Source organism: Motacilla alba, chromosome 14 (genome assembly GCF_015832195.1).
Source record: "Motacilla alba alba isolate MOTALB_02 chromosome 14, Motacilla_alba_V1.0_pri, whole genome shotgun sequence".
Lineage (NCBI taxonomy): Eukaryota > Metazoa > Chordata > Aves > Passeriformes > Motacillidae > Motacilla > Motacilla alba.
The window spans coordinates 3,088,777-3,104,775 of record NC_052029.1 but is presented as its reverse complement, the minus strand read 5'-3'; the positions used below and the strand labels follow the sequence as shown (position 1 = coordinate 3,104,775).

The 15,999-nt window shown below is 45.2% G+C and overlaps 1 protein-coding gene across 1 annotated transcript in view; it reads left to right on the top strand.

The window, feature by feature from the left end:
- GTF3C1 (general transcription factor IIIC subunit 1) overlaps positions 1 to 15,999 on the top strand; it is a 38,554-nt gene that overhangs the window by 21,726 nt on the left and 829 nt on the right. The window contains exons 22-36 of the mRNA XM_038150697.1: positions 308 to 389; positions 1,040 to 1,225; positions 1,703 to 1,860; positions 2,725 to 2,867; positions 3,053 to 3,134; positions 4,274 to 4,386; positions 5,321 to 5,383; positions 5,902 to 5,995; positions 6,906 to 7,078; positions 7,599 to 7,883; positions 9,822 to 10,075; positions 11,420 to 11,706; positions 12,223 to 12,898; positions 14,352 to 14,391; positions 15,023 to 15,215. Coding sequence (XP_038006625.1) covers positions 308 to 389; positions 1,040 to 1,225; positions 1,703 to 1,860; positions 2,725 to 2,867; positions 3,053 to 3,134; positions 4,274 to 4,386; positions 5,321 to 5,383; positions 5,902 to 5,995; positions 6,906 to 7,078; positions 7,599 to 7,883; positions 9,822 to 10,075; positions 11,420 to 11,706; positions 12,223 to 12,898; positions 14,352 to 14,391; positions 15,023 to 15,215 — 2,829 coding nt within the window. The remainder of the gene's footprint in view (positions 1 to 307; positions 390 to 1,039; positions 1,226 to 1,702; positions 1,861 to 2,724; positions 2,868 to 3,052; positions 3,135 to 4,273; positions 4,387 to 5,320; positions 5,384 to 5,901; positions 5,996 to 6,905; positions 7,079 to 7,598; positions 7,884 to 9,821; positions 10,076 to 11,419; positions 11,707 to 12,222; positions 12,899 to 14,351; positions 14,392 to 15,022; positions 15,216 to 15,999) is intronic.

The following is a 15,999-nucleotide window of genomic DNA, read 5'->3' as shown; positions in this document are numbered from 1 at the left end:
CTAACACTGTTTTACAGCAAACTCTGCTCAGCCTCTGTAACAATGAAATAATCAAGCATTTCTTTTCCAGTAATTACTGCTTTTAAACCTGAGGACATTTCTAACCTTCACAGTCTAGTGGTCATTCCAGTGTGATTTAAGAAAAGCTCTGGAGCCATTTTAATGTGTGGTAGTAATAATACAAATTAGTTCTTTCATATAGCCAGGGATCTTTTCCTTTAAACCGAAAATTTATTTCTGACACTACTCAGATTATAAAAGTAGGTTGTTGTTGTATGTCACCTTTTTTAAAGTTGTGTTGTCTTAGGAAAATACAGTTCCTGAAAATGGGCTGACAGCAAGACTCCCGACCTTCCTCACCAAACACTCCCTGCCACTCAGTACTGGAGGTAAGGCCTGAGACTGTGCCACGGCTCCTCCTGCCTTTGTCAAACCCAGCATGAAGGGTGTGGGTTGTTCTTGTCTCCTTCCAGTAATCTGGGATGCTCCTGGGGCAATAAAACAGATAAATGATTTCATTCCCTATTACTGGCTATATGGAACAATAATTTTTTATCTAACATTGATAACATGGGCTGGTCCTGTCTCCTTACAATGATCTAGAGTACTTCTGGGGCTGTAAAATAGATGTGTAAATAAATTCTTATAAAACAATAATTTCTATCCTTTGTAATTTCTGATGTGCAGTTTGCAGCAAGTCCAGAGGGACCAATGTTTTGTAGCACTGTTATCCAGCCTAATGTTTGAGCTAAGGAGGGGAAAATGCTTCAGGTTGAATGTAAAAACCTCAGCTCTGTTCCCTTGTGTTTGTGCACTGTAAACTAGGCTTAATTACTTGATGATTCCTCATTAATGTAGGAATTTATTCTGTGAGCTGCTGAGAAGGGGCATGAAATGATAGGACTAACAAAGAGCAGTTCTGAGAGAGCATCTGTCTTTTAATTTACTGAAAATTGTCATTTGGTCTCTATACCGTGTATTAACATTGTAGAATGTCATTGATATAAAGCTCCACTGCTGTAAATATGTGTCATTTTAGGTAACAAAATTAATATTTTGGGAGAAGCAAAGGTAGGATCAGAGTCACTGTTCCAGAAAGAGGAGTGTATTGAAATAACTAAAGAACCAACCCAGGATCGAACTAAACGAGTGAGAGGTGGAAAAAGCCAAAAGAGAAAGAGGCTTAAGAAAGATGTTGGAAAGAAGACAAAGAAGAAAAAGAAAGGTAAGAAACAGGAAAAAGCAGCATTCTTTACTATGCCTAGGCCTGCAGGAAGCTGCTTTGGCAAAGAGGGTGTGGGACAGGGCAGCTTTGTGACCATGTCTGTGGGCTGCCTCAGTCAGGGGAGAGGAGCAGCAGCACCTTGTGCCCATGAGCTGTGAGTGAGCCACAGGCTGGAGGAATCCTCATGGAGTCTGTGCCAGAGCGGCTCCCTGCAATCCATTATCAGCTCTTGATAGCTGGCTTAAAGATTCCTCCTGGAATGATGCTCTAGGTTGTCAGTTTGCCAATTAAAGGGTTCATTTTCTCGTGCCTGGGAGAGCTATTACTGCATTTCACTTCTAGACTGCAACTTCCTTCCCTGCTTGCCTCTCATTCTTACAAACTTGACCTGGTGCTGAGCCTGTGCTAGAAGTTTGAGTTAAGCAAAATACAAGGTGCTGAGATAAATGTCTGTTTTTGTTTCCCTGGGTTTGCCAGAAGAGGATTCTGTAGACAAAAGCAAACGGCTGCGCTACCACGACAAGGCTGACCAGAGCGCCCTGCTGAGGATGACGCGGCTGCGCGTGACCTGGACGGTGCAGGAGGACAGCCTGCTCATGCTCTGCAGGATTGCCAGCCACGTGCTCAACGCCAAGGTGGGAGCACTGCTGATTTTGACAGGCTGTGTTCTATGAACTTGTCTAACCATTCAGTATCCATCCACAAACAGCTTCAAAAACGGAGAGATTTGACAAATCAAATTAAAACAAACAATGGGTCGTGGTTAGGCGACTTGTTTGAAGGATGGAGTTCTGCACCTTAGCTAAAAGAGCTTTACAAAATAGGTTTATATGCATTGATTATTATCATAACAATGTTAGTGATAGTACCAGCCATCAAAGAAGTTTTTTTCTATCCAAGAGAGAGGGGGAAATGTGGGAAATGAATTTATGGAGAGTTGTCAGGGCCTGACAGAAGGCCCACACAGTGTGCATCCATGTGCAAACTTTGAGACAAGAAATGCTGACTTAGAAATGCCATGGAATAAGACAGACATTGTTGAGAGAGAAATGGAGCTAGAAAAAATTTTCGAAGGATGTCCTTGCAAATCAGACTGGATACTTTGGAGAAATAGAACTATGAAAGATGCATTGTGGTGGGACCCACAAGGGGTCATTTTAGATGATTGGCTTTAAGGCATTTGCAGCGTGGTGTTGCTAAAGCTGATAGGCCAAGAAACACTTCTAATGTATTGTAACTAGGAAATGGTTGGCTTCTGATTGTGATGGTATGAATTACAACATCTGTATTGTCTCACCCTTCTCATGAGACTGAAAATGCAATGAAAGCTTTTAAAACACCTCTCAGTTGCCCCATCTCTGGGTCAGAAAAGGGTACTGTCCAACAAGCACGGAGCTGCTGGGTGCTGCACGCACATTTCACCAGCCAGGGCTTCATCCTGCTCTCACCATGAGTGTGCACACAGCAGAGTTTAACTGCAGACTCTGTTCCCCATGCAGGTGAAAGGGCCCTTTGTGCCCTGGCAGGTGGTGAGGGACCTGATGCACTCCAGCTTCGAGGAGTCCCTGGATAAAACTTCCCATTCCGTGGGACGCAGAGCCCGCTACATTGTCAGAAACCCACAGACCTACCTCAATTACAAGTAAGAAGTTTTCTGTGTTCTAGATATAGGCTAAATTCTCCTGGAGGGACATGGTCCTCCCACATATTTCTTTTGTTTCATGTAGCTTAAAAATTTCATCTTGTTTGCACCCTGCTGCTGTCAGGTCTGTTTGGAACTGGGAAAATTTCAGCTCTGAGCAACACCTTCGATTGTATCTCTTGCAGAGTTTGCCTTGCTGAGGTTTACCAAGATAAAGCCCTCATTGATGATTTCATGAATAGAGAAAATAATTATGAAGATCCACAGGTAGGAGGGAAGTATTCCAAAAGTTCATAGAGTACTTAATGCTGTTTGGATTACTGAGTACTTGCAGTGTGATTTTGTGTCTTTTCTCTCCCTTGAACCTTTAGCTATTATTAAAATAGCATCATTGTAAAAATGCAGCATCATTGCTGGCTTGGGATAAAGTGGACACAGGGCAGCTTTCCAAAGGCACGTAAACAGCCCCCTGTGCAACAGCCATTGTGTTTTCAAGGTGCTTGTTTATAAACATCCATGACTAAACATCTCTATCTGCTGATTCCTTTTTTTATCCTTTCAGCCACATTGTTACATGAGCAAGAAAACATTTTTGTTCTGCAATTTCTAATTTTTATTCCGGTTGTGTGTTGAACTGTCACCTTAGCTTCTGTGGATGAGTGCAGGAACACAAGCAAATTTTATCAGACTTCATTTGAGCAGCTAAAAGATTTTAATTTTTTTTCCATTTAAATTAACCATAATTTCAAATTGAAAAGTTGTTTACACTTTCAGTGCAAGCAATTCCATTTTGATTTTCAGAATTTTATTCAGAACGGGGACAGTGTCATAGCAAGATTTTTATCTAGGAATGACAATTCATACCATTGTCAGAAAAGCCCATCGGTTCTGTTGTTAGATTCATGTGGCTTAAAGGAAGAGCAGTTGTTCATTGATGAGACATCACTAAAGGAAATATGTGTCCCCATACCCAAAGTCTGTCTTTGGAAGCAAATAGGAACTTGTTTCCAGAGATGATTCCTCTCATGTAACAGGTGTTCTCCCAGTCATGATTGTGCAAACACTTCATGGAGAACATGGAAAAGCCTGCAGGGCTTGAGCAGAAGCTTAAACATAGCTCTAGCAAGAGATCTTGCTGTTAATTCAGGAAATTGTCTTAGAACATATGTTCATGGTGCTTGGCTTGTAGCTGTGAGCTGATTACAGATGGAACCTGCAACTGTTCACTGAATCAGCAAACACAAACTGCACCAGCTTTTCCCTGCCTCGCCTTGGCTGTTGGACTGCTTCTGACTTCAGAATTCAGCTATTGCTACAAGAATTTTCATGCACACTTTGAAAGCAGAGGGGTTTTTTTCACTCTAAGAAATTGAAGTTGATGACATTTCTGTCTCTTCTTTTCGAAGGTTTGTGCAAATGAATTCAAAGAGTTTGTGGAGAGACTGAAAGAGAAATTCAGTTCGACCCTGGGGAACCCCAAACTGGAGATTCCTGACACTCTGGAGGAACTCTTTGCCAGGTATTTTGATCCTGGTGCTTTTGGCTCTGCACGTGGGGTGAGGCAGTGAGAGGGGACAGCAATTCAGAGCAGGTCCCTTCCCTGGGCATGATTTACACCCTCTATACCTGTACCCTTAGTAAGAAAACAAGTTTTGCTAAATACAACCAGCAGTGTTTCTTTCATATCCACACTTCCTAAATACATATCAGTGATTTTCAGTTATTTGCATAATTTTGCTGATTTCAAACCATTCTGATTGCTAAATAAGACTTTTGAACCAGAAATTCACTACAGCAGATTTTCCTAAATTGTCAAGTCCTCAACCTTAGTGTTAGAGATGCTGCTACTCAAGTGTAACTTTCATTGCAGTAGAAATCTAGCATTTTTCAGATTAACTGGCCCCATTTTCTATCACAATTTGTAGCTGGTTGCTCAGCTGAATCATTTCAGTGCTGCTAAAAGTATTGATAAGGAAGAGCACTCAGCCTTGTGCAGCATTCTCCAGCTCCATGTCATTAAGCTTTTTCATGATGATTAACACTTGAAAAGCAGTGTGGAAAAATTGTGTCTCAGACCATTTTATGATAACAAATTTAGCACCTTTGTAATTTTTCTTATTTTGGGAAGAGCTGTACATTACAGCAAAAGTGCTGCTGGCTGTAACTGGAAGTCCTCAAAAAAATGACAAATCCTTTCAGTGCTAGAACTGTGTCCTGTCCATTGTTTTATCTCCTTCTCAACAGATGTTTGAGTGGAGATGGATCTGGACAGTTCTTTTCCTGCCTGACCCTTGTGCTGAGGGCTGCTGGAGCACACAGTCCCCTGGGCTGGCCCAGCACTTGCCTCATTAGCAGCTGTGCTCATCAGCCTCTGGGCTTCATGGCTGATGCAAAATCACAGAAAATCACAGAAAATCTGGTTCCAATGTTCTCCTTTCCCTTCCCTTAACTAGATTTCGAGTGCTGGCAATCGGAGAAGACACAAATCAAGGCACAAAAGAGGATAACCTGAGCAGGTGAGTAGCAGTAGCTCCATTTTCCTCACAAGGATCAGGCCACATCAGCCCCTCCCTTCTATGGAAGTCATACAAAGAGTGTCCTAATTCAATTTTTCCATCTGTTTGTTGCAGTGTATAAATTTATTAACAGAAGAATACTTTGACAAGACTGTAGGAACCTCTGACACAGATTTGGCAGATAAAATGATAGCAGAAATGACCTCAAAATGATTTTTTCACTGGGACAACTGTACATTTTCTATGTGGGTGGTGTATCTTAGGAGGAGGAGATGTTATCAGGGAGAACTTTGTGTCAGATTATTTGGACTGATCCAAAAATTGGGGGTGGAAGGTGAGGGAAAATGAACAGATTCCTTTACATTACTGATCCTCAGCTGTAGATCTTGTGCCTCTGTGCTTCTATTTCAGAAGCAGGTGATGGAGTTTGTAGATTTTTGTGCTGGTTTAATGGGTGCCTCATGTTCAAAAATCACGAGGAGTAAATATTTTTCTCTCTCTTTTTTTTTTTCTTTCAGTATTTATGATATTCATTTTCTGGTGCTGCAGAATCTGATTCAGAGCACACTGGCACTCTCAGATCACCAGATGGAATCTTGCCAGTCATTTCAGGTATGGTGTCTGAACCAAACTTAACTGCTCATAGAATTATGGAATTGTTGAGGTTGGAAAGGACCTGTAAGATCATCAAGTCCAGCCATCAGCCCAGCACTGCCAAGGCCATTAAACCATGTCCCCAAGTGCCACATCCACATATGGTCATACAACCCTAAAGTTTCTCCTCCTTCCCTTTACACATTCCTTTTCAAAATGGGAGAAAAGAAATCTGGGAACTTGGATTTGCATTCATTCTGTGGGGAGTATTCTGCTTTTAGGAAATTGCATATTGTAGGAAGATTTTCAGTTTGTTGTTTTCTCTCTGAGGATGAGATTGCAAGATGCGAGGTTGAAGCAATCCCCTAAAACCACATGAAATAAGCTCCACATCACTTCCAGTGGGTCAATCTGTACCACGCTTTAGTGCCTACGTGAGCATCTGGAATGTTCTGGAGGAGATATCACGAAAACAGTCCTAATACCCAGCTGGCACTGGTGTTGGGGGTCTCTCCTTCAGTGCTGGGGACTACAAAAAGAGATTATCAATTAGTTAAGTGTTAAGTAAGGTCAAGGTTCACAGGGAGTTTAACAGCTCATAAGCAAGAGTAGAAGCTGGATAGCCAAGCTCTCAGAACCAAGTGTTCCTGCTGAAATGAGGGGAAGAATTACCAAAATGTGTGGCAGAGGAGCATTTTTCACATCTATCATTCCAGTGGGAGCCCAGTCCCATTTTGAGTTTCAAGTGTTCTGTAGTATTTAGTTAATTTAATTGGCATGTACCATGGCAAGTCTGGAAGGCCACAGAAGGAACAGAGGAGTCAAGGGAATTGTTATGGATGATTTTCACCCTGGCTTGTGTCCTCCCAGCCCCTGAGCACGTGTGGCTGGAGCAGGTGGTGCAGAGCTGTCCCTGGGTGTGTTGCAGACGTTCAGGCTGTACCAGGAGTACCGGGATGACATCCTGGTGAAGGCTTTCCTGGAGTGCCAGAGGAGGAGCCTGGTCAACCGGCGCAGGGTCAACCACACGCTGGGGCCCAAGAAGAGCCGCGCCCTGCCCTTCGTGCCCATGTCCTACCAGCTGTCCCAGAGCTACTACAGGTGGGTGCCAGGGGGACACTGCTGGGCTTGGAGCAAAGGAAAAGATCTATCCAAGCATGGAGGCATGGAGGTGACAACATTGGAGAAGCGTCCAGAGCAAGGAACCTTCAGCTGAGGGTGCAGAGGAAGGTGAAGCTGACATCACGTCAGTCAGTCCTGACGTGGGGAGGGCGGTGAGGGAATGGAGCCAAGGGTGCTGGGCAGGACTTCAGAGACACCTGGAGAGGGGAGGAGATGCAGCAGCACAGTTGTAGATGTGTGGGAAGATTTCTTTAGCACTCCTGTGAAGCAGAAGATGATAGCTTTGCTTTTTTATTTGCTGTATGCTACCTGACCTTTACACAGTGCATAAACACCTAATGTTCTGGAAATAGTAAAAGGACTGTGAATCCAAGTGTGGAGTGTGCTTGGTCACCAGCTCTAGAATGAAATTTGAACTGTTTGGCTCCTTTGTGCCACCAGAATTGTAAAACTCAGAGCAGATTTTGAAGGATTTGTGCTTCTTTGTGGTTTTGTGCAGAGTTTTCACATGGCGCTTCCCCAGTACCATTTGTACAGAGTCCTTCCAGTTCCTGGAGAAGCTCAAGGATGCTGAAAAATCAGACCAGCCACACAATTTCTCATTTAAAGATGAAGAAAATGCATCGTCAGAAGGGATGGTGGCATTTCCCATGGATGGCCCTGGTGGCCAGTGTGTGGCCATGCTCTCCCTGTTCTCCCTGGGACTGGTGGCTGTGAATGTGAGAATCCCAGAGCAGATCATCGTGGTGGACAGCTCCATGGTGGAAAATGAAGTGATAAAAAGGTAAATGCTGTTATTTCTATTAGAGAATTCAGTTTGGGGATAACTTGGATGAAATTAGACAGGAATTGGCATTTCCTGCACTGCACTGTGGCATTTTTACTGTGCTATTGTTTTGATTTTTATTTCTGAGGAGGTGCTCTGGAGACTTAATGGCACTTAAGGCAGTGTCTGTCATTATAGCCCTGGGCTGCATTTGCCTTCACATGTGACATTTCAATTGCTTGACACTTCAGTGCCATCAGAGCTGACGTGGAAAGGAGAGCACTGGGTGCTACAGGAGCATTTCATCAGCATTGTGCCTTGGCATGTCACAGACTGAGAGGGTTGGTAACAAGGTTTCAGCTTTATCAGTGGAACCTCTCACCAGAGCAGTGCTTCTGTGCACTGTCTCCTCTTGGATTTAATTTTCCTGTAAGCCTGCAGTAATGGCATGAACTGAAACTGTCCCCAGGCAGTGGGAGCCTGTGAGCCCTTTTCCTCACAGTCATTATATGCTTTCTTAAAAGGGCAGCTCAAATCTCATAATAATTTGGCCTGCTGATTCCTATTGTGAGTACACATTGAAAATACTTTATTCTCTTTAGGGCAGCTTAATACCTACATGAGGATTGTTATTGTGATCCCTCTCACATAACATGCTGTTCTTTAAAATGAGCAGCTTCAGTTCCTTCACTTCATTCATGTTACCCAGTTCTCTGTCTTTCTCATTACTTTCTTCTGCACTGAATTGTGATGTCAAGAAACAAAAGCCATGCTCCTGCTGGCAGCTCTGTGCCAATTCCCTCCTGTTATACAGGTGAAACACCTGCTAATGCACCCCAGCATTCTGAAGGACTGTGGCCTTGCCAAAAAAAAGCAGCCAAACCCCCCCAGTGCAGTGATCCATGCACTGTGACTCAGCTAAGCTTCTTTTCCTTTATCTGTTTAATTCTTCCCTCTCAGTGTGGAGGGACAGATGCAGAGTACTGTAATATAAATAAGATGCATTTGTCACAGGGAATTGCTCCCTGCTCTTTTCCAGGCTGACTCTCCAGTGTGCTGGAGATGTTCTGAATGCAGATCCCAGCTTCTCATGTACTTGCAGTGTCCTCAGCTGGGTGATCCCGTGCAAGCTGAATGAGCTGTTTTATCAGCCAGCTCATTAACAAAACTTCACTGAGCCCTGGCCTGGTCCCATTGCTGAGCAGGGGCATCTTGACTAGTGCATTCACTGTTTTTTTTCTGTGATGTGTTCCCTTTCAATTTTAAATATATTTTAAAAGAAGGTACTTAAGGTCTAATTCATGTTAGAAAAGGTCGGAAGGAACCTTTCATTGTCTCTGGCATAAACTGCTTGAAACAGAGTCAACTTCAGAGTTAGACCAGGTTGTTCATAGCCTTCACCTTTATCCATAGTGGCTCTTGTCATGTCCTAGAATAAACAGTGTTGGTTTGACTAGGTTTGTTTCTGGGAAATCCATCCTGGCTGCTACTGCTATTCTTTTCTTTACTTGGAAGATGTCTGCAGTTTGGTTTTTGGTGGTTTTTAATTATTAATTTTTAAAGTAACTGAAATCTGTAACTCTCTCTCCTCCTTTTCACCCTGAAGAATGAACAGTCTGCCCCATCCTGCAGCATCCTTTGTGCTCTCAGTGTCCAACAGGTGTTCCCTCAAGATGAAGCATCTGCTGAACCAAAGAACTTCAGCACTGGAAGCTGAGATATTTTGGGTTCATTTCAACACATTTTGCAAAAAAAGAGTTTCCTTTCCCAGGGACATTTAGTGTATTTCCTTTTCTGTAGTTCTTGTTCTCAGTGCTCTGAGTCAGCCTGGTGTGGACACTGCCCCAGCTGCCCAGAGCGCAGGAGCGCCGTGTCCTTGCTCTGCTCAGTGTCAGAATCACTTCCTTCTTTTGGGAAAAACCCAACAAACAAATCCGACCTCTGTGTTTGCTGTAGCTTAGGAAAAGAAGGACTGGAGGATGAGGATGATGACGATGATGACTTGGATGACAGCTCTGGAGGCAAACGCAGGATCGAAGTGAAGCCTCGCCAGGCCTCTCACACCAATTACTTGCTGATGAGAGGCTACTACTCCCCTGGCATTGTCAGCACCCGCAACCTGAGCCCCAGTGACAACATCGTGGTCAACTCCTGCCAGGTGAAGGTCAGGCTCAGATGTACCCCCATCCCAGGAAGGCTCAGCTCTCCAGGTTAGTTCTGTTTGGCCTAAAGTGCACAGAAGTGGCTTGGAGCAGGAGAGACGGTGAGCTCACCTGCTGAGGAATTGATTTAAACAAAGCCCCCTGAAGGAACATTCTGTTTTCATTACACATCAAGTCTGTAAGGCTTTCTCTCCTGACTTAAAACAGATGGCTGACTTAGGCTTTTGTTGGTAACAAGGCCTTGCCTCTGTTTCATGTTGTGTTAAACTGTTAGTGCAATCTTTACTCTGCTCTGTTACCCCTCTCCAGGAGGTTTTTCAGTCCCTACAACAGCTTAAAATACCATATGATGTAACAGCCAGGCTTTCTCTTCTGCAAAGAGAAAAGAAAATCTTCCAGAGCTCCTTGAATGGAAATTCTCATTTAACGTGTCTCATGCAAGTACCTGAAGTAGTAATGTCCAATGTCTGGCCTCTGAGGTCAGTAATTTGAACATTCTTGTAATATTTAGAGCTTGATTGCAGTTCATCAGCACTGCCCCTTCTGGAAGAGCATCTTATTTTCAGCTGTAATGCAAATATATCCAGAGCCTTGAGCTCTGCAGCTGAAATCAGCTAGTGCTGCCCCTGCCCATTTCCATGGCTGTTGTGACAGAGGTAAAACAGAAATTCTTTCTCCTGTCTCTGCTGCCTCTCATGCCCTCCAGCTGTGCTGAGCTGACTGCTCGTTACAGCTGAGCCCATTTTTCCTGGCTCCAGAAGTTCCGGAAGCAGATGTGGAGCAGCCTGCAGGTAAAAGGGAAGGGAGCAGGAAGAGCAGTGCCAGAGCTGCCCCCTCATCAGCCAGGACTGGGATAGGGGTACCATGGCTTCAGTTGGGGATAGTCTGTACAGGGGGGTCACTTTGGGGCAGCGCTGGACCTGTCACTGAACACAGAGATGCTTTGTTCAGCTAATTGTCTGAAGCATTGGCGAGTGGTAGTTCAAACCAGATCTGGCCAACAGCTTTCTGCTGTGGATTTTTTGATTAAAAGTGTCCTCTACAGCATCTCCTTGCCCTAGAATTTTTACTTGACCTTCTTCAAGAAGAAAGGAGAGGACTCCCTCATTAACTCAGAGCTGAGCTGACCCAGTGTTAGAGAGAACACTGCCTTCCAGCCACAATTCTTTTTGCTGGGAGGGTGAGCCCTTGTAAACCAGTTTGCTCCTCTTTCCAGGACTTTCAGACAGATATGCAAGGCAGAAAGAAAAAAGGGAACTGCAGTAATGAAGAGGAAAGCTAAGCTGGTTTTAGTTGGTCTAGAGCACCTCTAATCTGTTTGTTTTCCTGCAACATGTTGCACAGTAACTGCTGCTTCACAGCTTAAACTCCCAGGGTTTATTTGCTTTGCAGTTCCTTCCCTGCTGGATCACATGGCTGTGGGCATCTCCTGCCTCCCTGAAACTTTCACCAGGCTGATAAAAATCCAGGAAGAAAACTATGAGGTGGATAAGTTTCTCCAGGAGTGCACGGAGCGTTACGGGTACAGCCCCGGGGATGTGGGGGCTGTTCTGGAGATCAGGAAGGCCATAGAGGCCACTTCCCACTTTGGGATTTGCAAAGCTGAGCTGAGCAAACGTTTCTGCAGCTATGAACAGGTGGAAGCTGAACGCAGCAGGAGCTTGGAGCAGTACATCCAGGTGGGTTTACAGCCAGCTGCTTTCCATACATTAATGTTTGCATGCTTAGTATTCCCTTTGAACAGGATGAGCTTCCAGGCTGTTGGAAGCAACTATAAATTGAACAGAGTTATTTATGTTAGGCAGGAGAAACACACCACACCTGACAGCAATCTTGCCTCAAAGTTAGGAAGGCCAAAAATTAAAGCAGCTCTTAATCAAAGATAGGAATGAACTGTTTCAGAAACCTAGAGGTGCTAACATCAACCTTTGGAAGCAAAGTACTTGTTCCCAGTTTTATTTTTAACTTTAAGCTGAAGAAAAACATCTCATGCTGTAATTTCAGGAAGCTTTAGGGGTAAAGCATCTTTTCAAGTTCAGTGCAGCTGGAGGCAGAATTGAATATTCTACTAAACTTTGCTCCTCCCTTGCTGCCAGTTAAATCATGGCAATCCCATGACACTGGGTTAAAGCGACATTTTTCAGTGAAAGCTCCTGGGATAATTTGTTGTGGGGTTTTTTGTTTGGTTTTTACAGGACCTCATTGAAATGCAGCAGGTCTTAGAAGTGGGAGGCCACACTGTCAGACTGGTGGCAATAGTGTTTGCCAAGCCCTGGCTGCTACGCTCAGTGTGCCCGAAGAGCAGAGCAGAGGATGCTGAGCAGCCCGGGGCAGACCCTGCTCCCCCAGATGTGCCACAGGAACACCTGCCCTCGGAGCCAGGGAAGGGACAGCAATGTCTGGGAGAGGAGCAGCAGCTGGGAAAAGACACACAGTGTGCCAGTGATGATGAGCCCCCAAGGAAGAGATGTAAGACTGATGTCCTTCAGGGTGACAGCCACCTCTGCCAGGGTGCACAGCCTGCTCTGGCACGTGCAGATGGCAGGAACTTGGATGCAGCTGTTTCTGAGCCTGCCCCAAGGAAGGAAGCTGCTACTGGGGGTGAAGAAGCTCCAGGAGGAGGCTTCCTGGAGCTCCCAGCTGAATCCCCAGCTGAACTCCCAGCTGAACTCCCAGAGCCTGCTCCAGGAGCTGTGGATGTGGACACTTACAAGGAACAAGATAAATCTCATTCTGAGGACAAAGAACCTGAAGTAGAGAACGATGAGCTCAGCACTGAGCACAGCAAGCAGATCCCTATCCCTGGACAATCAGCCAGTGAGCAGGATGATGATCTTTCCTGCTTCCAGGAGAACCCAGAAGTCTCTAAAGGTATGGAGAGCCTTCTGCATCCCTGAAATACAAACCAGCTCATCAGCAGTTGATCCCAAACCAGTAGCTCCACTTCATAAGCAAATCCTAGATTCTTAATGCAGCTGTACCAGAGAGATTGTCTTCTCTCACTGATAAATTGGCATAACACTAATTCATCTGGAACATCTCTGAGTTGTCAAATACATCCTTCCTATGCCTTTTGCTGGAATGACTAGTCCAGAAGTTTCCTTAGAAACTTGTTTCCACGTCTTAAATTTTTCCAGAATAATTTGGATCCGAAGTTTCTCATCTCTGGCTTCAGTCCAAAGGTCAGGCCTCTCTAAGCCTAGAGAACACAGCACTGCTGGTGTGCATTTAGCTGGAATGTCCATGGCTGAAAGCTCTAAATTCATTAAACCATTCACCAGGAAGCAGCACATGCCAGTGAGATTTAACAGCCTCATTTGTAACCCAATTGGACTTCATTTTCCTTTCTTTTTACTGCCAGTTTTCTAATAGCTAGTAGTTCTTGCCAAGCTTTACATTTAGTAGTTTGGGGGGGATTTCATTTTGGTTTGGTTTTTATGAGCTCTAATCTCAAACTGAACCACGAGCTCACTGCTCCTGTGGTACCTTGCCAAGCCCTGCCAGTACCTGGGTCCAGAGGGTGATCCCTAACATCCCACAGCTTGGGATTGTTTAACTGGAGCCTTCCTGCAGGAAATGCACTCAGGGCTGTCTAAACAGCAGAGACCTCAGCAGCTCTTAAATTAAACTACTGAAGTACTTCCCTGGATTTAACATCCTTGACTTGTTTGTAGCAGTGGAGGGAAAAAACAGGAGTTCTGTTATCAAACACGGAGTTCTCACTGGCCAGTGAATGTTTACATGTGCTTAAGCCAAAGCTGTTACCCTCTGGGTGTGGTAGGAATACCTCGTTAAGTAATTGTCTAATTAAAACCCATGACATAATGTAATGGGAGTTGCAGAGACAGCCTTTGCTTTGAAACTGGGCCCTGCTGGAATCCCGAGTTTGCATTCACATCTCCAGCTCCTTGGAGCTCTGCCCTACATCCCTCTGATTTCCAGGAGCTTTAGGTTACCCCGACCCCTGGAGAGCTCCAGGCTGAGACCCTGCACAGCTCTCTGTGCTCCTCAGTTCTTTCAGCCCCTACAATCACCATGGTTCAGCCACAGCGTCAGACTTCTAGGAATAAAACCTGTTGGGACTGGGGAAAGGAACCACGGAAAGTGGGGCTGAGTAAAAAGATGGAGGTGTGGGAAGAGTGTGCTGCAGGCAGGGCAGAGGGGCAGCTCAGAGCTCCCCAAAACTGAGAGCAGCACGTGGAGTAGTTTGCTGCTGTGGTTTCCTAGCAAGCCCTTGCATTTTGCAGCTTGGCCACCTTTAACTCTCCTTCCATTAGATAAGGAATTTGAGTTAATTAGAAAATATGTGTTCTTTTCTTTCCAGGAAGCTCCATGACAGATGTCTCCCAGGCAGCCAGGGACCGGTGAGTAACAGAGATGTCTGCAGAATAGCAAACGCTTGGCACTGCCAAAAGAGTGCTGGAAGCAGTGGTTTGGAAACCTCAGTTTTATGCTCTGATGAGCAGTGATGGAGAAACCCCACTCATTGTTCCCGTTAATGTTCCTTGTGCTCCTGTGCATGCTGAAAAAATATCTCTGATAGATATTTTTGCCCAAAAACCAACGAGCTCCAAATATCAGAGGACCAAAACTGATTTTACTGCACAAATAAGCCCAGGTAGGGCCTGAAGAAACTGCAATATGAGAAATGTGAATTTCCACGCAGGGACTGTCTTTTGGACACCACAATGCTAAAAATGAGGGATTTGCTTCCCATCAGAGCACTGTTGCTGCGTGGCGCAGGTCTTGGATAACTTTTGGAGGATATTGGAGCTAATGCCAAACAAAGCTTTCCTGCTCATTGAGACCCACAGCAGCTGCCGGGTTTGTAATGGTGCTAAAAGGGGTGAAAAATGCAGATTTGGTAGAGCAGCACCAGAGCAGCCACAGGAGTTAAAACGGATGCAGTGAGAACCTCTGTTAGGCAGAAAGGACAATGATGAGAAACCCATCCCGAAGAATTCCTGACAGCCGAGTTTTGCCTGTCTTTGGCAGGGCCTGTGAGAGCGTTTCCTTCATCGGGAGGCCGTGGAGGATCGTGGATGGGAAGCTGAACAAGCCGGTGTGCAAGGGGATGATGGAGGCCGTGCTCTACCACGTGATGAGCAAGCCGGGCGTGCCGCAGGCGCGGCTGCTGCAGCACTACAGCGGCGTGCTGCAGCCCGTGGCCGTGCTGGAGATCCTGCAGGTACAGCCGGCCAGCAGGGCAGCACTGCCAGCCCCGGCCAGCGGGGAGAACACCCTGCTCCCTTTGGGTGTGTGAGCCACAGCCAGCGCGAGCCGCTGCTCGCGGCGAGGGAGGGAGGTTTGCCTGTGTTGTCGCTGGTTTTAGTCAGAGCTTGCTTCTGAAATGGATGGACGGGGAGGTGAAGTCCAGGTAGTTGCTGAAGAGTGGGGCTTGTCGCCATGAAATTGACTGTCTAATGCAGTGGTGATCACAGGATCATGGAATTGTTTGGGTTGGAATGGGTGTTGGGATTGGATGCTCTGTAAGGCCCATTGCAACCCCGTAACATTGTATGATCCTATGAAGAATGCCAAAGAGGAAACCCAAGGACAGGGGATGATCTTTGGAGCTGTTCAGCCACCTTGAAGATCCTCTGGTTCCACTCCCCAGTCACCACAGATCATCCAAGTATTCCTAATTTTTTTTCTTATATGCCTTCTAAATGGGTAATCTGGCATGAGAATCAAACTGACATGTGTCTGTGCTAGACAATGTGTAAATCAGACCTTCTGACCTGCCTGCAGAACCTTAATTGTCAAACAAAAGATGGCAAGAAAATTCTGAATTTCTTGTCATTTTATTCCCACATCTTGACAGCATTCAGTTGCCACCACTTTGGAAATGGAACTTTGATTTCTATTTTTTTCCTATAAATATTCAGAATCTGAAGCAGAGCAGTAATCCTGCAGGCTTTCCCAAAAGCATGACTCCCCTGCTAACTGGAAATCCATTTTGCAGTGTCCAT